We start from the raw sequence: 23,199 nt of genomic DNA, 5'->3' as shown, positions 1-23,199 counted from the left end.
GGCGGCTTCTGGTGGATGTCTGCGTTAGACACAGGCGTGTTTCAGAGCAGCAGCTGATGTCTTCACTTTTAATGCGGTCAGTCCAGGACTGTCTACTCTATAAGTTTCAATCTTCCATGGGGGCATGAGAGTGACCCATAAATCATCTCAGCAACTGGACCCTGCTCAGTGTGATTATGCGTCTACCGTGACATGAGTGTGAATTAAACCATAATATAAATCATTTAATTATACCATGAACTGGAAAAACATAATCATAGTTAACAACACTTTTTATGAAAATACTTACACTATTAAATACATCACATTCAGCACTGAACAAACACAAATACATCAACAGCAGAAACTACACTGAAACCAAATGAAGAGTTGTCATATTTCCAAACTGATGATGTACGTTCAGTTACATAATTTCTTCTTAAACATTTTAGAATCATTTTTTAAAAGTTTGAAATAATGTTTAAGTATAAAGAGCCACTACTGTACACATAAATATTTTCAAGTATCGTTATTCAACTGACAAATATATTACATGAGCACTCGGTTTACAGTCGGTCACAGTTGTCCATATAATCCAGCAGGGTAAAGATGCTAGAGGTCTTTGTGTGGTTTGACACTAGAGTATTGTGGCTGTGCTTGGCACAAAGTCAGTCACCCACAATCTGGTGAACATAAAATTATGTCCAATAATGCAAATCAAATATATTGGAGGCAACTCAACAAAAGATAATAGTGTTTTGAGATTAGAACATGTATGTGTATGTACACAGGCTTAAGTTGTCAGTGCAGCATCATTTGACAGTGGGATAGAAGAATATATTGGTTGCCAAAAATTATGTGGTAAAGTTATCTTTATTTTTTTTTATCAAGATTAAAGTTGAAACTAATAGTATAACTTCATGCTGTCAGTCCCTGAATGCTGCAATCTTTACGACATTAGGTGGAGCACATAAGTTAAGGGTTAACTAATGCAAAGCCAACAGTTTTAGGTACTGAACTATTAGCTAGATTTACCCAGTTTCAGGTGCTGATAGCAGCTATCGTGAGATTAACTATTTTATTAAAATTGAGATAAGATAACTTTATCCAAACTGTTTTACCACTAAAGGTAATACTTAGCTTAACTCAACAGTTTTAGTTGATTAATTAGTTAAGAAAACCAGCAACTGCCACTGTGAGAATGTCATTTATGTCAAGAATATCATATAACATTAGCTCAAGTTATAACATGGGTGGTGGAAAATCTTCCAATTTATATCCACAACATGGCATTTTTATTTCAGAGTTAATACGAATGTCAGGAAATTGATAGTCTATCAGTTTATGACTGATTTCCTGGGTGGATTTGCAAAAGCGTGCTCACTGAGCCTTAATAACAGAACGGTAAAGCAGTCCTGTACACAGCTGGTTACACATAATAACCACAGGTCTGATGAAAATAAACTGTGTGATAAGGAGCTGCCAGCTGCTGCCACACTTACTTTATTAACATAGATCTGAATGGAGCACAACATGGGCAGAAACTGCTTAGAGGAATAAATGAGACCAATATGATTTAGTTGTTTTTTTATCATACTGTGGAACAAATATCGTACGGTCTTCACAGACATGTAGTTTATATATGTGTGCACTGTATAGTACATACTTTTGGCCTCACTGCTGTAGCAGAGTTTATAATCAGGGCCGGATGGTGCATGTGTGACAACTGAAAATCTGGCAAACATAGCTCATGAATTTGTTACTTTTGGGAAGGTAAACATTTTAAGATGCTGGATCATCTTTGATCGCATCAATATGCAAGGGTGAAATAAAATAAAAATAAATTGCTTGTACAGCAATTACTGTAGTGGACTCAATGGCTGCCTGAAAGGTAGGAAATCATCTATGGTGCTTTACAGGGAACATATACATTTAGTTACTGTGCCCCGTGTGTCGATATGTTAGCACGGAGCATCAGATCAGGTACACGTGGGATTTTGTTTGTACTGTGGAATGGAGACGAGAACTAAGAAGGCATCAATGATTGTGACTGGTTCAGATGTGGAGCGGGGTCGATCTGAAGTTGATAATGCCAGCGCCTCCTCGTAGCATTTTCAATCCCAGCTGTTATCAATTCAAGCGTCCGTTTCTGGAGAGCAAACAGAAAGAAGAGTGAGTATCTCTAGATCTGCAGGACTCAAACAATCAACATTTTAGCTAAGCTTAAACAACATCGTTTTTCTTGCTTCTCTTGGCTTATTAGGATGTGAATCTCAGTGGGAAAGGAGATGTGTTGTCATTGTAGCATTGAATGCTTAATTGACAAATTGCACTTAAATTGAATTGAGTGTAAATTGCTCTTAACAATACTATTGGTAAAGCTTAACAACAGCTTTTCGACTTCAGAGCTGCTACAAGCTTCAGTTCAGTTCACTATTTCATGATTTAAAGAGACATAAGCTGTGAACACCAGCAACGCAGCAGGAGATTCTCCGCTCAGACACTTTCACAGCACAGACATCTCTGGAGCGTCCAGGTGAGGGCTGGTGCAGCAGACAGAGGCAGGGTGTAACATTTACATTTGACTTTGTAGATCACATGTTTTTGTCTATGACACATCACTGTGTCAGTCCTTATCAGCCATAGCTTTCTAGACAACTTTGTCTGCGTCTTCTATGTGTACGACTCCACTTTTTCATCCTGAGATATTTCTATCTTTTAGTTTTTTTAAGTTTTGTGACTGTCGCATGTTATTAACGTCAGTGACACATCCACTTGCTTGCAGTGAATCCTGCAGAGGATCTCCTGCTGTGTTCTCACATGAGCTCATTCAGGCATTATACAGAGTTTTTACTCGGGTGCTGGATGGAGAAACTCCAGACAAAAGCCTCTCACATACAGCCCCACCAGAGAATGTCAGGCGATTAGTTGTTAGATCTTCACCACTAAGAGTTGCCTTTATCTATTTATTCTCTGATGTCATTTCTCGCTTTAACAGTTGCAAGAACTGTGTTGAAAATTAACTTTGGTGAATTACAGGACACTTTGACATCTGACATTTAACACTTTCATATGTCCAAACTATTTCAAAAAGGTTTCTTCTAGATGTTCTGAGATGAACTGAAACTGTTTACCAGTAGCTGCAAGATTTGAGATCAAATCTTTGAGTTAGTGCTTTGAACTAACATCATATAAAATAAAAATGCATGATTATGTTTAGAAGGTAATGATTTCCAACATCTTAGATTAGCATGTTTGTATTCTAACATGTGAACAGCCCTTGCTGATGAGAATGTCATTAGTTTAGCAAGTATTTTGTCATAAACAGAAGCACTGAACAAATTGGGATTTTGACCATTTGGTGGCGCTGGATGAAAAGTCATAGGATCACAAAAGTTATGACAATTCATCAACATGAACATTGAATGTGGAACAAATTTCTGGACCATCCATTTAGTCATTGAAAAATGTATTGCCTAATCAAAAATGTCAATCTCATGGTGGCATGAGAGAAGTCAGACTATCTCCAAAGCCATTGGGCACCAAAAGGTTGTGGCATTCCATGCAGAACATGTTGATCTATTTCATTAAACGAGTGAAGCTGCTGGTAGCACAAGACAAAAGGTCAGGAGATCGCTGTGAGAGCTCAATGCCCTGCATCTTAAGAAAACATGTGTGAATAGACAAAACACAAGCAAATGGACACATGTATTTAATGCATTAAAACATCTAAAACCAGCACTCTTTGTTCTCGGTGTCTCAGTTTGAGAATTCATACCTGAGCTGCAGCATCACAGGTCGTCCTCCAGATCAGACTGATGCTGCTTTATCTGGAAACACACAGGAAGACGCTCTTAACAAGACACTGGGTCAACACATTTAGCAAGCCTTCATCACCATCATCAACACCATCATCATCATCATCACCACAGCCTTATCTTCACACAGACATTGCTGATAACCCACACAAAAATGCTAATTCACACACACACACACACACACACACACACACACACACACACACACACACACACACACACACACACACACACACACACACACACACACACACACACACACACACACAGAGACAATGGTAATTGCAAACACACTCTTTATTCACACACACTCCTGTCAGAGGAACATTGCAGCCGATAAAGGGCTGGTCTGTTCTCTGCCTCTGCTCAGAATAATGAGGCAGCTTCGCTCTGTCAGGCAGGTAGGAAGCCTGCAGGCTAATTCTATATCATTAAGTTTCGTTGTAAAGAAACAGAAAGACGGAACACACCGTTTCTCCACTGGCTGATCATTCCAGCGAGGTGCTGAATAAAGAGACCCACGACACAACAGTAAACACGTCTTCAGCCACTACAGATTACACAAATTGTCTTTGGGACAGTGGGTGTAGTGTGGAGATGTGTGAAACATGCTATTACTGTAAAGAAAGGAGAAGGGATGGTATCAGACGGATAAAGAGGATCTCCTCAAATTGTACTTTGTCATTAACTACAGTAATCTTCACTTGTCCTTGTTCTTTTTACTAAATCTGAACTAAACATCAAACAGTCCATCGCAGTATCTTTTTTCAAGCTCTACCTCAGGCTAAAGGATTTAATTGGAACTACTAATCCTATCTGGCTTCGACAGAGGTATGTATGCTGCTAGTACAACATTGACTGTTGGTCAGTAAATACAGGACTTTAAAAAACTGTGACAGGCATTTTACACTTTTCTTTGACATTTTGTATATTGATAAAGCAATTCACTGAGAAAATAATCAGCAAATTAATTAATAATAAAAATAACTTTTTCCCACACAGTTGTGCCCTGCAGTTAAAACATACAAACACAACAAACAGCAGAGTTTCATGATTTTGTTGAGCTAAAAGAAGCTGGTGTAAGTAATTGACTCTCCACTAGAGGGCAGACTTACATTAGCTTCTGCAGTAATGCTGACTGCCACAAGGCAGTAATTGGGGTAATAATTTACCCTGTCGGGGTGTAGTTGAAGGTACCTATTGGAAAATCTGTGTGGAAAAATACTGCATGTACTAGTAGTTGTAGAAGTTTGGGTAGTATTTGAATTAAGGTATATTTTTACCCTGTGGGGGTAGCAGTGGTATATATATTATCCTGAGGGGGTAGTAGTGGTATATATTTAGCCTCTGGGGGTAGAAGTGGTATATATTTACCCTGTGGGGGTAGAAGTGGTATATATTTACCCTGTGGGGGTATTAGTGACATGTTTACCCTGTGGGGTAGTAGTTGTATGTATTTACCCTGTGGGGTTATTAGTGACATGTTTACCCTGTGGTTTTGTATTTATATAGCGCTTTTCTAGTCTTGATGACCACTCAAAGCGATTTACATTACAGTTTGCCATTCACCCATTCACACACACATTCATACAGTGCATCTATGAGGGGCAATTCAGGGTTCAGCATCTTGCTCAAGGACACTTCGGCATGCAAATGGGGAAGACTGGGGTCGAACCGCTGATCTGGTTGGAGGACGACCGCTCTACCGCTCAACCGCTTAACCACAGCTGCCCGGCTGTAGTGGAATATACTTACCCTGTGGGGGTAGTAGTGGAATATACTTACCCTGTGGGGGTAGTAGTGGTATGTATTTACCGTGTGGGGGTAGTAGTGGTATGTATTTACCGTGTGGGGGTAGTAGTGACATATTTACCCTGTGGGGGTAGTAGTGGTATGTATTTACCGTGTGGGGGTAGTAGTGACATATTTACCCTGTGGGGGTAGTAGTGCTGGTAGTGCAGCTGCTCGTCCTCGCTGGCCTCTCCTGGCTCAGGACTTTCTCTCTCTAGACTGCTGACTGAACCCCGGTGAGGAGAGCCTGACACACTGGGCTCCCTGCTCTGAGGACACTCTGACAAACACAGATACAAACAGCAGGATTAGCACCATTGTGAGGACCATATGCTGCATTCCTTGACTGAGAAAGAAAGCTACAGTGTGTTTAGCTCTGCAGGTGTTTTGACTTTGCCATGAAAAAAAACGGATGGTGATGCACTACTCTAAATAAATTCAAAGGTTTCAGTCCATCCCAATACCCACACTCAGCAGCATTTCCATTTAGTCAAATGCTTTCTTTGACATACAGTATTTCTGTGAACTGGTAATACAAAATGAAAAAAACTACTTAACCTTTTACTGTACTCAGTTTTTATCCTGGCTCTAATCTTATTGACTATTTTGATCATTCTATTTCTTTTTATTTTACTCTTTTTCCATCTGTTCTTAATTCTTATATTTCTGCCCTAATGTTGTCTAATGTGTAATTCTTAAACTGCTTTAAATGGTTTCCTATTGTTTGCCTTCAATTCTTTATTTTTATGTTGCAATGCACTTCGTAACTGTGTATTTAAAGGTGCTATAGAAATAAAATTTGCAATTGTTATTATTAACTGGTGGAGGTTACATTCAGTTCATTGTCACCTTTTTATATACAGTCTATGATTGTGACATGACTGATTATAAGGACATCTTGGTATTAAGTGTCGTCATCATCCTCATCTACACTTCCTTTGGTCTCCAAATTAACAAACCAATATCTACTGGGGTTCAGATGGAACTTGTGACACTTTACCTGTCACCAGGCTGTCACTGAACTTTAAAGTAGCTTTATACTTTTAGTCTTAGAGGGAAAAATAATTTATCTGAATGACTAAAAATCATTACAATGCCACTTTGGATAATTCCCTTATTTTTTTTACCAGAGTGAAATACACAAACACACGCACACAGTTGACTGACAACAAGATAACTCCCGAGCACTGAAGGGAAGCTTATGAAAGGTTATGAGGCCGTTGTTTATCGGTGTTTACTTCACTGTCATAATCCACGCTCCACTGGCGGCAGTTTTGTCATTGAACCATTAGTCACAGATGCACTACGATGGCGGATCACATCTGATGGTACACACACTGACTCCCCCGCAGATCATTTGCAATAATACACTTTATTTAAAGTTCAGTTGTTCTCTGGCTGGATTAAACCTGGATCAGACTGATGTATGAAGTAGATATTGTTCTTTTTAATAAAACTGGATCCATCACACCCGAGGTGACGAGTACCTCGGGTGTGATGGACATGCTTCATAATGACAGATATGTTAATTAAAAATGTCTGTGATGTGACGTGATATAAGAAAAGGAAATATTGAATTGCTCCCTGTTCGTCAAACACAATTGTGCCGTACAAAACAATTTAAGAATCAAATGTGTCAGCTGTGTCATGCTATTATTCTCAAATTGATTGACATGCCTTTTCATGCTCAGAACAACCATCAAAAACTTTTTTTTTCATTTACTTTCACAATGTCTACAGACCACGACAAAGCAGGATTAGGTTACCTAGTTTGAACCCCAGCTTTGCACATGGTATTCTGTCCAGGAGAGAATTCCTGTTAACAGTATATGTGGCTTGGTCATATGTTTAATGTAGCTTTTGCTCAGCCAGCATACTTACTGTTGCTACCACTGTCAAGCTTTCATTGTTGCACCGCACAAATTTTAACATATATAATATCGACTGATATTCCACTTGAAATGCAAAGTAATTGTTCTCCTTCCTTTATTCCTCACAAAAACAATCAAAACCAGCTTCTCAGTTTTAGTTGAAAAACAAACAAATCTTGCTGATCTCGCCTCGCGAGACCTTGTGAGAACTCTCAATGACGCTGTTTCAAGTCAAATTGTTAGTTTTTTTATGTTTGAAGAATTGGTCACCATTTACTTCCATTGTGTTGGATTTGGCTGCAACGCTGTTTAACCTTGAAACTCCAGAAGTGTTTTGTGGACTCAAACATTTCACCAAACACTTCCATCGGCATAGTGGTGAGTAGATTGAGTGGACTGAGTAGATTTTAATTTTTGGGTGTGCTATCCCTTTAAGGAAAAATGTTTAGTGCCATACTCCAGGAGCATATGACCCACATCAAATGGCCCAGCTAACATGCTAGTATTTTGATGTAGTACATTACTGTGGGTTTAGAAATACACTTGTTGCACCTAATTATGCCAAAAAAAGAGTAAAACTAAAGCTAACAGGCCCCATGCAAAAAGTTGTAATCCTCATCAACTTGATGAGCCCTGTAGATAATACAGAGATAATAAAGACGACCATAAAGAAGGATTGTAATTTGATTGCAGTATAAAGCTAAATTGCTTTAATATTATATACTGTAAGAAATAATATCAAGTAGGGCTGGGCGATATGGCCTAAATCGATTATCGCGATATTTTTTGGCTATATTGCAATACACGATATATATATCTCCATATTCTGAAATCTCCTCTAAATCGCTGTACAAATGTTAAATTCAATTCAATGAGTAAATTCAATATATCGCCCACCCCTTATATATAGCCCTTTTCACAGTTGAAATACACGAACATGCTCATAGTTTTGGTGAACGATGAACTGAACGGATCAGTTTCCAACTGTTGAGCGTGAATGTGATCATCATTTAAGTCCGAACATCCCAAACTAAACGATGGGAGCAATACCTCTTTTGCTGTAATAATGTCACCCTGGAACTAAAAAATAAATGGAAACTCATGAATAATTTCTCAGTAACACAGAAACATTGGTTTAGCTGACTTTATCGTCAAGGGGTGGCTGGGGATAGATGGGTAGGAGAAGGGTCTGTTGAAAAACATTTACTTGGAGTAGCTTATTTTAAAAAACAGAAGAAATTAATGTGAACTAGTTCATATTTGGAACTGTGAACTAAGTTCAAATTCTAAATTGTGAACTATGAATGAAAATGTGTTCATTTTAATGTTAATGACCTGAACTTTGAGCTCTTTTTTAAGTGTGATCTTACACAGCAAGACCATCTGCTCTAACCCTTGAGCCACAACTGCCCCATTAAGTTTATACAGACTTCTGAAACACACTCTTTGTTGATGGTGAACCCTGAGAACTGTCCTGAAAAAAAGCACAGCAGTGACACTAACAAACAAAACTGAATCCAGTGCAACAGTGAGTTGACAGAGAGGATAAATAACAATAATAATTCAACACGTTCAGTCTGTACCTGAGCAGTCCTTCCTCTGTCTGTCCATTTTGTCCACACGGTCCAACAGGCTGTCGATCTGAACCTTGATCACTGTCAACTCCCTCTTAATGGCCAGAAGCTCTGTCATCTTCACTGCAGGGAGACAGAAAGAGAAGGGAATATATTCTGTGTATTTGGTGAATTAATATAGACAATATAGAAGCAATATAAGCTTTGGCTCCTTAGAAAATCGTGTTCTTCCACTTTCAGCAGTTTGGCCCTTTTTTTGTTCCAACATGACATAGTCAAATCACGAAAATTGGTCAGTTTAGTGTGGATGATGCCGATTGGCCAGCAAACTGTCCCTTTTTCGAATAACTGTAACGCCAAATGAGAGGCAGATCTTATCTCCCCCAGCAGCATTGCACCCCAGTAAAGCTCTAAAGAGGCTAAATGAGAGAAAATACCTGCAGGAGGTTCAATATCTGGTGGAAGGCCTCAACAACCACATACAGTTGTGTCCACATGTCTTTCATAGTTGGGACCATTATACCCCAAAACAACATGGAACATGCCAATGTCATCCAGTGACCCCTGCACTCATCAAGCCTGTAGCCCTGCACCATCAACAACTCTCAGCATTGCACACCTACCTCCTTCAACTGCAGGAGCCTTCCCTCTCGCTGTGCTCTCTAATGGACCACCAGTGCACCAACAGCTCACCAAACGACCCTGAAAACTACAGCACCACTGAAAGCTTTTCGACCTCAGAAGCTTGCAAAGGCAATCTAATTTCCTTGTGATGGGGTGCAGTAAAAACTATTAAGGCTTGTAATAAACTAGTATAAACAATTCTTATTTGCTATGCACTATTAACTCTGTCTAATTGCGAGCACTGATAGGCTGAACTGGATTATAGCAAGGTGGAGAGCCTGGCGGTAGAGAAGCGTTTAATGAAGAAACCATCTGGTGCCCCACCCCACCCGCCTTCTCTCCAGTACCCTGGGGCCCTACCAGTGAGACGAGCCACCACACAGGCAGGAGATTACATGAACAGGGATTTTAAAAAGGAAACATCCTGGAGTGCTTCAGGTTTCCATACAGGCTCATGCAAGTTGCAGATTTAAGATTTTTAAAAAGGACAATATAATATTAGAGTTGCAAGTGTTTACAAATGTGAACACAGGATCCCGGTCTCTTATATGGGTTTGAAGTTTAAAAGCCACTGGACAAGGTTAATAAACATACAAACACATAACCAAAAAATATAAATCTTCGATGTGAAGTTTTGATATGAAACATTCAATTAACAGGAAAGTGCAAAATATTGTAATTGACAGAAGAATAGACTCCATCTGTCGTAGTGATCACTTGACAAGATGTGGCTAAAAGTTTGGATTAATTTAGATTTGTTGATAAGACGTATCTGTGAGAAGAGAACCGGAAAATGAAGAATGTAGTAAAAAGTAATTATTTCATTTTAAGGCTTTTGAACAAACAAGGGGGTGCTTTTTATTGGGTGTAATTAATGTTTGCCTGCAGTCATAGTGGATGGTTATGGCTGTGGTTTCAGAAAAAATGCACAGGAATAGTGTATTATTGGATTCTATGGATACGTCAATGCAGGGGTTGGGGAATGTCTGGCCTCCGGGCAACATTTGGCACTTAGTACCTCATTCAGATGCAGCGCTTATGAAGGAGTATTGTTGCTGCTGTGGACCTGCTTGAACCAGACAAATTAAAATGGCTCCTAAGTGTCAGTTGATGTCAAAGAACTGTAGCAGACCAGATTAACGATATAGCACAATATATTGAAGATAAACTGTAAAGACACATTTCCAATTTTTCTCTCTGGTTGGAGGATTTGTTTGAGACATCATCATCATCATCATCATCATCATCATCATCAACATAACTAAGAATTAAAACTGTAAGATTAATGGAGCTGAGTAAAACATGCAATATTTGTCTTTAAAACTAAAAAACTAAATAGAATGACTCAAGACAAATACAAGTACTGTACCTCAAAGTAGTTTCAAATGAATTAAATGTATCTTACTTTCCACCACAAATGTGTGTCACACCAAATGTTTCCTTATGTCGGAGAGATGTGAGCTGTTTGTGTTGGTCAGGCGCTGAACACTGCAGCGACCCTGACCCTGAACGAGTGGAGCGTGTGAATAAAGCATCTCTTACATTTGGCTTTGCTGCTGCTGGAGGCAAGGCTGAGTGTTTTGTTGGTCCTGCTGGATGCTCTGTTGCTCTTCATCCTCAGAGCTGCTGTGGAGGAGGAAGAGGAAGAGGAGGAGGAAGGTCGGGGCCTCTTGATGGGGCTGGGATCCACTGGGACTGAGGATGGGACACGCTGGTAGTCGAATACCCTGCAAAGAACACACATGTAAGTTGGAAACACACAAAGAGACACACACTAGGAAGGGGACGATATATGATTTTACTGCACATCACTGAAAAACTCTCACAATAAGTTTGTCAAGATATCTTTCTTTCATCGGCATAACATGAACATGCAAACAGTCCAAACCAAGGTTTGGCACATCGCACTCTATGTAGATGTAGCGTTTGATGACCACACTGTGCCATGAGTGTTCAGGTTCTGGGCCAAAGCAGTTCACTTTGACTCTAAACCTGGTTGAAAAAATACAGAGCGAACAAACTCGCAATGTTGCTATTTTCATTTATTCACACACACACACACACACACACACACACACACACACACACACACACACACACACACACACACACACACACACACACACACACACACACACAGTGCAGACAAACGTTTTTAATGGGCCTCTGCCTGAGGCTCTGTCGTTTGTGCTTGTTTGTATCTTGACTGTTTTATCACTGTAATGAAGTGGGGCTAAGTTTATGTCATGAACAGATTGAATCTTTATGTTTGTAACAAAGTGAAGAGCAGTTTGGTTTGTGGGTGAGCCAGCCAAGTTATTTATACAAAAAAATAAAAAGTTTTATAATAAATCAGTTGAAGTTTTTCCGCTTTCCGACATTTTCTTCACTCAAAGACATAAAATAAATCCACCACAAGGCGTGTCACTTCTTTTCTCTTAGGCATGAGTGATTAATACCCAGTGTCCACAATTTATTTCCTTTTCAAAGATAAGCCTGTTGTTACTTTGTTTTCCTTTTAAAAGTCCAGCTCTCCAACACTTTCTGATGTCCCTACTTTATCCAATTCTGAAGACATAAATCTTAAAGAACAAAACTTTTTTAGTATTTCAAAAAGGCTCAATTATTGTTGGTTACTGTATTTTTCATCAAACAAACAAAAGGAGGAAATACTGTCTTTTTTGGGGACTATTTTAGTGGTGGATTAATCAACATTTTGTCCTTTCCTGAGAAATTGCAGCAGAAGGCCGGTGAGAGTTAAAATAAACTACACAGTGTATGTGTTTGTTCATGATGATTAAAGAAAATGTCATCCAGTGCAACATGTCGCATTGATGTGTTTCTAATAGATTTTAAACAAGCATGGAGCTCTATGGCCGAAGCTGGATGACAAAGTAGGCAACTGCCCAGGGTCCCCAAAAGCCCCATTAATGACTAATGACTATATTTACCATGTGAGGGAAAAGCCCCACAGAGTTAGAAATCCTAAATAAAACATGTAATAACATGGTGGGCCAAGGAAGACCACTGGGGCAATTTCATTCGTCATCACAGTAACTGGCATTCTATTGGTTGGGGAATTTTGACAGAGTTGTTGCAAATCAGCAGATCCAAGCACAAGCAGGGTATGTTTATGTGCAAGTGAAGTGTATTGTGTGAGAGCCTAACAAAATCTGGGTGTGAAATCATTACGCCCTCTCAAACCACGCTCTTGAATAAAGACATGGGGAAAACCCATACATCTATAACACAAAAACTACTGGACAGATTATCATGAGCATTGGTGAAGGGATGAGGGGAAGCACATGCGAGCACATGAATATCACTGTCACGCACAACAGATTCCGAATGACAGTGAAAGAGAAGTTCTCAAATGAGAGAGAGAATTGCAATGCATGCCACTTGCGTATATATGTGAACAACTGCAGCCGAAACTATGAGGTCTGGCAGTCTACGTGGATGGTAAAAACGAAATGGATGATAGCTTCGAGCTAGCACACAGCAAATAACAATGCAGCTACGGAGCAAAACACCAAGTTAGAGATCTCTTATCTTACTATGAGAAGTGTAAAATAATAGTTTGGTTAATTATGAAACTGTGGCAAGTCAAATTATATGTGACGAGATAGGAAGTCAGCCTGGGCAGAGATCTACATACTCAGAGCCCATGTACGTGAAAATGTTTTGAGGCACAAAGCCGCCATGCTGCGGTGCTGAACCACCATAAACATACTGCATACACACACACACACACACACACGCAAACACACGCACACAGACACATTGTCAGAAAGTACCAGGCGTATCAGAAGTGATGCCGGCTTGCAGGACCATGAATGAGAGGAGCTGCAGGATGAAGGATGACCTGTCTGTTCACACAGCTCTTTAGTATTCAGGCCTGTGGGTCGACTGTAATTGGGTCACATTCACATTGTGGCTATTTATTTTCATATTAAACTTCTTCCTCCATTAGTTTGATTGGCACATTCAACCTTTAGCTGGAGGAAGAACACAGCAGTTAAATAGGTGTTAGAGCTGAAGGTGGTTCTGTTCCAGACTCCCCTCTTCCATTAGTGTATCACTCACAGCAGCAAGTATTTAGTCAGGAATGTTCTAATTAACCATTTTGTTAGACCTACTTTTCATTCACCTGCCCTGTGTGCATGTCCTGCATTTTCCAGAATGCCTCTCATTCACCAACCCTCAGTGGAGGGGTTTGGACTTGCAGCTGTTTAATGTAAACATTTTTTATTGGTTGAGAATAATCACACCACAAAAATGTATTTTCATTTGAATGCCAAGTAATGACTAAGTCTGACATAATGAATAAGATTATCATAAATGATTAGAAGTAAAGTGAAATGTTCATTTACTGTTCTTTAAAAAGTTGTGTTTAAGTTTTTGGTTCAGTATAACAAACACTTTTTTATGATCACTTTTCAAAATATTAATCACCCAAAGAAATGGAAAACCTTTTGAAAAAACATCTTACATTTCAACTAGAAGGGCAAACTGAACAAGCATTCCTCAGCCAAGATTAACGTCCTGTGACACTATGTCAAAGGAGTGCTGCCCATTCATTATTTAGACTGTGTAATATTGGAATTTGTCCAGCTACATTTTTATTATGAATAAAAATCTTTTTTTACACTTCTCACAAGAGAGCTCTAGTTTGGTGTTTTGCTGACAATCAGACCTAATAGTTTCAGATGCATGCGTTCATACCTGCAAGTGACATGCAAGAATTTGTCTTTTACCCTTCAGTCTTTGTACCTGTCGCTCAGAATTTGTTGCTCGTGAGAGCGACCTTTGTGTGTGCGCATGTACAACCTCCACTACCACCATAACATGGGTATTGTCTGTATTAAACATTTTATTGAAGAATTCTCATTATTATATCTTTATTAGGTTCTTTATTTCTCCATGTCCCACCCCGCCAGAAACCTTCATGGAAATCGGTTCAGTAGTTTATGGGTAATCCAGCTAACTAACAAACAAACAATTGATGATGAAAATATGACCTCTTGGTGGAGGTAAAAACATTTATTTTATGTATTATCAGTGTTGGACGGTAACTACTGTTAGAAATTATACCCATGTACTGTACTCAAGGACAAATATTAGGTACTTGTACTTTAGTGAGTATTTCCATTCTCTGCACAAGGAAGATGAAATTAATTCTAGGTCAACAACCGTTGATATTTGCATACTGCTTCAATGCATTTGGATCGCTAGTGTGAAAATGTTTGTGGGTATAACATCTTGTGAGATAGCGGTGTTTGCATTTCCAGATGTTTCCACGTGTTTTATTAAAAATTGGCATCACACAAATAAAACTAAAGATAGAAGATCGAAGTTTTGAAAGTCTCACGTGAACCACTGTGTGGATCAAAGACTGAACCGAGCCATTGTTTCCAAAAACTATTTAAAACTCAGACACTGGGTGATGTGGTCTTTCATCACTCATCACTCACACACACACACACACACACACACACACACACACACACACACACACACACACACACACACACACACACACACACACACACACACACACACACGTTTAAAAACCCTCTGCCTGAAGGACGTTCTCTCTGCTTCATCCACTAACAATCCCCTTCCCCTTTCTGCATGCCTAGGTGTCCTTGGGTGAGATACTGAACCTCAAATTGCCCGTGCTGCACATAGATGCACTGTTTGAATGTGTGTGTGAATAGGTGAATGTAAAACTCTACTTTAAAGAGAGACCATACAGACCATTTACCATAACCAGCTAACCAAGATCCGAGTACCCCTTATTCTTAAAACTGTATCAAAATGATCTACAACTAAATTAATTGGGAATGAAAGCGCTGCCATTCTCATGTGGCTGCAGGTGAAAGTCAAATGAAAGTGAATTTGGATTTAAACCTGCAGCAGCTGTTGGAACTTTCTGAAGGACAGAGTGATTTATACAATAAAAAGAGACAACCCCCACTGATTTCATTTCATTGAGAAACCCCACATTCCATCTTTTCATTGCTTCCTGCATCTAGTCCCTTTTTCTAACAGGTTTCAGTGGCGTGTTGGGGATGTGTTTTCTCCCACGGTTGTTTCTTTCTGGGAGAGTGTGATGTGCTGTGGCGGAGAGCTGACTGACAGCTCCAATTTGATGAAGTGAGCGATGGAGGAGGTGATGAGGAGGTCTTTCCTCTCCCTGTCAACCTCTGCTGTCTATCACAGCAGCCATCTCCAGCTGGAGGAGGACTGACTGCAGGGGAAACAGGAATTCACTTCATCTCTTCCACCATCACACACATATACACAAATAAACATGCCTAAAAAACACACCTGAATGCACCCACTCAGTTCATTTTCAAAAGATGAGTTAGTGGCATGGAAACTGCATTTACACTTCAAAGGCCTGGGCAAATACTAACATATAGGCCATGAGAAATATGTAATAATGTGGAGGGGATTTTCACGTGAACACCTGAAATGAAAGATTACATGCTCTGTGCGTCGGGGAATCCTCCATGTGCCCTGTTTTATGAAACGAGAATTTTGATGAGCTTGATTCATTTTGGATTCTGCTGGAGCTCTCAGTGAGAAGACCTTTGTACAGAATTCAAATAAATATAACTCATACTAACAACTTACACTCATGCTTCAGCCACAAACAGATCCAAACATGAAATTCAATAATTACATTACAGTTACTAATCCCAGTAACCAGTGATGGAACATAACTGAACAAGGGCCCTTTTAGCTTACTTGAGTACTTCCATTTTATGCTACTTTAGAATTCTACTTTATTATATTTGAGAAGAAAATACTTTGAGTTTACCCCCATTACATTTATATTGCAGTTACAATTACATAAGTTTTCAGATTTGCTCACACAATACAACCTTCATTTACAAAATATCTCTGTCCAGGTTAAGTGACGAACTTTCAAACAAGCATGTCCAGCCAGTAGGTGGTGACAAAGTCTACATCAACGATCCATCATTTACCGGAGGAGAAGGCTGTGGTTCAAATAATATTGGACAGTGAATGCTGTTAATGCGGTGCAATGATCCTAACTTTAGCTACAAACTTGTAATTAGAACAAGCAGTGTTTTCCAAACATAAAGAAACCAGTGTAAAGCCTCATGCAACAGTGGGCATGTGTGTGGAGTGAGTTTGATGTTATTTTCCAAATGCTACACTTTATATGAACACACAGAAACTGGAGTTTAAAAAAAAAAAATCTGCACTTTGGAAAGTGTTTGGATAAGAGGACCAAACGCAGAGGAACAAGTTTGTTTAGCAAAATATCCTAACATATTATTGTGGATAGGATTTCACTAATAAAGTCTCAGTTCTGTAGATATGATGCATTATTATAAATTGAACAACCAAAAAAATACATTATTTAAAAGTATATGTATGAGTACTTTCACATTTAATACTTTGAATACAGATTAAGTTTCCTACTTCAGACTACAGAATCTCTTTAACAGGAGTTTCTGCCACAGAGACCATGTTGCTAGTTGAGTGTTACATTTCCCCTGTTGACATCATATATCTGATCTGCTCATATGGAGCTTTGATTACATTACCATGTAGCTCTGTTGACATTCTTCCATTCACTCTATGATATGAGTGATGGTGGGATGATCCACCTTGTTTCTTCACTGAATAAAGGACTATTCCGTGTGGTTTATTGTTTTAAAGGGCCCATATTGTGTAAAATACATTTTCTGGGCTTTTACAATCCGTAATTACTTGAAGGGGTAAGTAGGGAACCTCAAAGTATGAAAACAGTCACTCCACAAGGTGGAGTGAGTGACACTAACAAGGTGTGACCTCCTCTGCCCTTAACCCTCAACAAGAGTAAGGAAAAACTACTAAAAAACCCTTTTAACAAGGTAAAAAGAAGGTAGAAACCTCAGAGAGCCACATGTGAGGGATCCCTCTCCCAGGACGGACAGAAGTGCAATAGATGCCACGTGTAATGGAGAACATCAGAGAGATAAGGGTATTTGCAGCATTGATTAGAATAAACACTTTGTAGCATAATGGAAGGTCAATGAATTGATGGATTATTGTCAGTAATGGTCGAGTATCTGAGGAGAAATATTGTATATCAAGCAGTCCTGTTGTAATCATAGTCCATGGTCAGCAGCCACCATGAAATATGTTATGGAAATGTCTCGTTTGATACTTCCTCTCCCGTATGAGTCATAAGGGATCACACTCGTCTCTCAGCACCACCCAGCCGGTACCAGTCCAGCCTCAGAACCCACCACCCCCGCTCCCCATCCTCACCCCTCTTTACAGCCAGAGAGATCGTCAAATGCGCCAGAATGCGACCGGTGATAGGCCTGGTCGCATGTCACTCAAAGTGCAGTCAGCCAATCAGGGGAGGGGCTCAAGAGGCAGGTGAAAACAGCCTGTTCTGTCTGCAGCTCCAGAGAGAGGCAGCAGAGAGGACATGGAAATACACATTGCATCAGTTTTTCCGACTTTAAACCACTGATATATAATCTTAGGGGGACCAATACCTCAAATTAAATCCCAGAAAGCTTTGCTGTGCTGGAGTGAAGGTGGAAGTAAGCAGACGGTTTGCTGATACTGTAACTGTCCTCATGTGTTACTAAGAAAAGAAATGATAAGCTGAGTCTTTGTTCAACATGCTACATGTTGTATTCACACTGAATAATCTATAGTAGCATCAGAGGGCCAAAAAACGCAGCCCAACACACAGCCCAACTCGTGTTTTATCTACACAACCAGCTGACATGTAATATGTTGCATGTCTGCAGAGGCACAATGCTCAGCTACAGTGTAGCCTGCAGCATAGCTTCAGACTCACACACATGGGACGCACACCACTGACTGTAAACACAGAGGTAGAAATCCAGCTCTACTCTTTAAACTCATCTCTCTGACTTTAAACCATGCTCTCTCATATGGCTGCTGATGTTTTGCTCTATGTTCTTGCATCATAAAGTGTAGATCGATCTTCATTTGAAAGGGTTTGGACTGCTCCTCCTATGTTGTGTTTAAGACTCCAGTTTACATTGTCTCAGGGAAGTCAGCCTTTATAGACTGATTTGGTATTTCAGGATTTTATAAATACTGTACATTTTGGTTTAATGCTGATTATGTTGCTCCTCTCATTGTCTTTAACTCAAGTGTGTTGTTGAGAATCTGTGTAGGTGCAGGATTGACTGTGGAGGTTTTTTGGGATGAGCATTTAATGACAAACATAAAAGAGTAACATTAAATGTCAGTCAAATAGAGCTGGGGCGACACATCTGTATAACTACCATAGACGATTATGACAACAGCACATTGCAAAGATGGCTGAGCTCAGTCAAAGCATGGACTACACGGTAGAATCTAATTGAGGGATCCAAGCTCAGCAAAACTCACTCACTTGAAGTCAGAGCAAAACAGTAATGACACCAAGCATTTTATATTAAAATTATCAACAGGCAGAACATGTTATATATATATAAATATATATATATCAGGGCTGTCAAAATTAACGCGTTAACGTGGGATGATTCATTTGTGGAATTAACGCGTTAATGTTTGACCCGCTCCATGTACCCATACCCGCCCCCACTCAGTCTCTCAGAGCGACACGAGCAGTGAGATCACAGCTCGTTCACGTGAAGCAGCCGGTCAGTGACTTTGTAGAAGAACAGTGGAAACAGTGAAATATTTCTTTCTCTGGTCTCAGCGCCGCTGTGTCATGATCAGAGCAGAAGCTGCAGTTGGTTTGTACAGAGCTGGAGTTTCTGTGTCCTCCTCCACTCTGCTCTCACTTGAACTAATAAACACTCATCACTAGTTATCAGGACCTGATCAGAACATGATGTCACTTAGTGTTTGTTTGATTCGCTCCAGAGTTTATGAGGCTGCATTTAAACATCATGAAAATGACTCGTCAACATTTTGTGCTCAGTACAACACGAGACGCTCACAGTCAGGACTCAGTGTTAAAATGAGCGGAGCGACACGCAGACATGATCGGACACCATCGATTCAGAACCAAACACATGACCGGACGTTTGTCACCTAAATCACCCCAATAAAAAATTAACTATCATTTGGAGTTGTCATCAATAAACACACAAATGTTAAATGTATATATACGCCTTCTGTCATTTATCTTTCTGTTCCCACAACAATATACATAGAAAGGTGTAGCCTCAGGGATGTGACTTCTCCTTATGGAGATATTTTTATCTCCATCTTTTACAGTTCAGAATTCTTTATTCAAACGTCTTTCTGAAGATGAATGTGAGCTCTGCTGTTTTGTGTCACACAAACACAGTTTTCTGCCGTGACCGAGAAGTACAAGAGCACAGCAGAGGATTAACATACCATCAGCAACTTTTTGATTTGGGTTGTTATATGATCAGCATATATGTGTGTGTGTGTGTGGGCGTGTTGGTCGATGGGGGCTACTGTACCTCACTAAGCTGATAATCCGCAGCCCAGCAGATAAACGCCTATAAATATTTACAGGATGGCAGTGTTGACGCAGCCAGGCTCCACAGCTTTACATCCTGTCTGATTTCACACAGAGGCTGACGCTTCAGAGATGCTCACCCACTGAAGCTGGGTTATTCTCCAGAAAATAAAGAAATAAATAAGATACTCCTGATCATTCCCGGAGGCATTTCAGACAGTGTGCATGAAATTTTGGCTCAGAGGGTCAAATATTCTTATGAGTTTGGTCAAACACAGTAAAGGTGCTCTGCACAAAACAAATAGCTGAGCAAAAAGGTCACAATGGCAGATGTTCATTATGTTTGTGTTTCTGGTGGTAGGTGAGGACAGTAACAGAGATACAAGCTCATGTTGTAATTCAATTGATTTATGTCTGTAAATTTATGTCATATATATATATACTGTATATATTTATATATATATATATGTGTCTGCACTCAAAGTCCTAAACAGAAAAAAGGTTTCACCTTCTCCTACCTACTTGCCTTTACGTCAGCAAACTTAACTGTCAGAGATAAATGAAAGAGTAAAATCCTATTACAAACTTGTTTCAGTACCATGAGACAAATACAGCCCAAAGGTGACTCAATTTCCCCTCTGGACTTAGTTGTATACTCTGTCCTCAACATGTTCTGTTCATGCTGAACTGCAGCCTGTACGTCACAGACAAATGACTGTCCCTATAGTAATGTCAGTGGTAACTACAAAATACATATTTTGTAGTTTTCCATTTCAAAACAAATCTCGTCTTTTGGAGGATAATGAAACATTGTTTCACCTAAACCTCAGCACATAATGTCAGTGTGTGCCCTGTGCTACTGTAAAACACCAAATACTGGAAAACTCTAAAACCTTTACTGAGGAAAAAACACTCGACAGTAAGGTACATCACATGTATTCCTTCATACAGACATGGATGAAATAACATTTTCCGTCACTTTAAAAAACATCTAACATTGACAAGAGGGAGATGTGATGAAAACCACATTTTTCATACACTTTTTACACCCAACACTCGACCTGAAGAATGTACCTGTGTTCAAATTGCTTCGGTTGCTACTTAGAGAGGACAGTCATTATTAGCACAACCACAAGAGCTATGGCAAACGTAACACAGGTTGTTTTAAGTGATGGAACAAATGACTGACACAAGGATTTTACTGGATAGGGCAGTGACACATCATCCTTCAGTCAATGGAGCACAACCAGAGCTGCACTGCACAAAAGAATCAGCTGAGCTTATCTGTTGGGGTGTGAAATGGAGGCATGTGTAAGGAAATATGTGTGAAAAAGACAAAAAGGATGATGCAGACGACTGAGCGGAGGGGGAGGGAGTGTGGATGAAAACAAGTGGAGCGTTTATCTGAGCGATTGCCGGGTGCCGACATACTCATTTTTCATGCTGTCAGCCTCTTCCTCTCTCTCTCTCTGCACTCGTCTGTTGTTCTCTGCGTCCTCTGCTCCTCTCTTTCATCTCCTGTCTCTTACTCTACAGCTTCCATACAGTTCTCCTCCTCCTCCACCTGTCCTTGGCTGCCTGCAGTGATCTGTATTTCCGGCCTGTGCAGGGGGGGGCGGTCAGCTGCTGTCAGTCCACTGCTGTTTGTTTTTTGCAGTTTTTTTAGCCATTATCTTTGTAAAGTCAAGTAAATACAAAATGTTATGAAAATTTGATTGATGATCTAAATCTTTCTTCATCTCTGTAAACATGAACATGTGTTCTCTGTTTGAATGCTGTTAAATGTGAAATCAGTGATGTTTGGATATGAAATGGTTGATCTGTCAGTTTCTGTCACCATCCTCTTCCTCCCCTTTTCTCTCCTATAGTAATAAATCAATCACTTCTGGTTGGTCCTGCTTTCCACATCATTATTTTTAGGTTCACTTTTCTGTTTTCTTTTTAGTTGTGGGGAGTAGGCAGATTTTCATATGCTTATAGGTCTGTAATACAGTAATTATTTATTACATGCATCTTCAGGAAACTTCATGTTCAGGATGTCACTTTTTATTTGAACCTTAAATATTTGTTTGAATAATTATAGTCCATTTGTGCAGATATATTTAGAAGAATTATATAATATACATATAATATATGTTTAACTTGTGATCCAGCAGAAAGCTCTCTAAAACTCTACTATCAGCTTGACCTATGCTATCACCTATTTGCTACAAACACTGGTGGGCAAATCGATGTTTGAGCAACCACAACCCCACATGTTGGAAGCAGTGTATGGAAGTAGTGTTTCGGGAAGCGCAATGTGTTTATTCCTCAACCTGCCTCTCAAAGTTACAGAACTGAGAATACTCTTCAATTGTAGTTATTAAGACATTACACTTGTTACTACTGCAGTGTTTGAACAGTGCATAAACCTGTAATTTTCCCCCGAAAATAGTATGCAATTCACACTCTATTGGTTTCTTATAGGGTTTCAGATATACTAGAAATATCAGATACAGAGTTAGCGTACTTCAAAAACGTTTTGGATTTGATTATAAAATTGAAACACCTACTTTGTGGCCTGATCAAAACTATCAAAATAAGTGACATAATAACTGTGATAGGACAAAAATGATAACATCTTTGTGCCAAGGTGGAAATCTCTACCATCACCACTGCTAGGGATTTGTGAGGAGCTGCTCACAAATCCTCAACTTTTCAGATATATCCAATATCGGTCAATATCCAGCACAGATTTTAGTGCAAAATATAAATTACAGATCGCTTGTATCAAAAAGTAAACTCTCCTTTTAATATATATCTTGTTAAAGGCCTTTGGCACATTTCATCTTCATCACTACACAAACGTTTCTTCTGCAACAATGTGACCATTCAAAAAACGTTTGTCTATATGATAAATGGATTGTATTTGCAGTACATAGCACTTTTCTCGTCATATCTACCACCCAAAGCACAATTCATATTCATATTCACACACACATTGACACAGTGTTTCTATGCACAGCACTTTTTCTATCACACACCATTCACACTGTCAGTGGTAATTTGTGGGTTCAGTATCTTGCCCAAGGACACTTTGGAATGCAGAC

At 39.5% G+C, this 23,199-nt stretch overlaps 1 protein-coding gene across 1 annotated transcript in view; it reads right to left on the bottom strand.

Moving 5' to 3' along the window:
- Nucleotides 1–1,173: 1,173 nt before the first annotated feature.
- The window catches only part of LOC118109126 (RNA-binding Raly-like protein), a 54,105-nt gene continuing 32,079 nt past the window's right edge, over nt 1,174–23,199 (bottom strand). The window contains exons 4-8 of the mRNA XM_035155972.2: nt 11,200–11,384; nt 9,043–9,156; nt 5,729–5,868; nt 3,758–3,809; nt 1,174–2,128 (exon numbers count right to left, since the gene is read on the bottom strand). Of these exons, the coding sequence (XP_035011863.1) occupies nt 3,771–3,809; nt 5,729–5,868; nt 9,043–9,156; nt 11,200–11,384 (478 nt within the window). The 3' untranslated portion in view covers nt 1,174–2,128; nt 3,758–3,770. The remainder of the gene's footprint in view (nt 2,129–3,757; nt 3,810–5,728; nt 5,869–9,042; nt 9,157–11,199; nt 11,385–23,199) is intronic.

The sequence above is a fragment of the Hippoglossus stenolepis genome, chromosome 5, assembly GCF_022539355.2.
Source record: "Hippoglossus stenolepis isolate QCI-W04-F060 chromosome 5, HSTE1.2, whole genome shotgun sequence".
NCBI lineage: Eukaryota > Metazoa > Chordata > Actinopteri > Pleuronectiformes > Pleuronectidae > Hippoglossus > Hippoglossus stenolepis.
The sequence above is the reverse complement of the archived record's forward strand: the minus strand, read 5'-3'. Positions and strand labels throughout refer to the sequence as shown.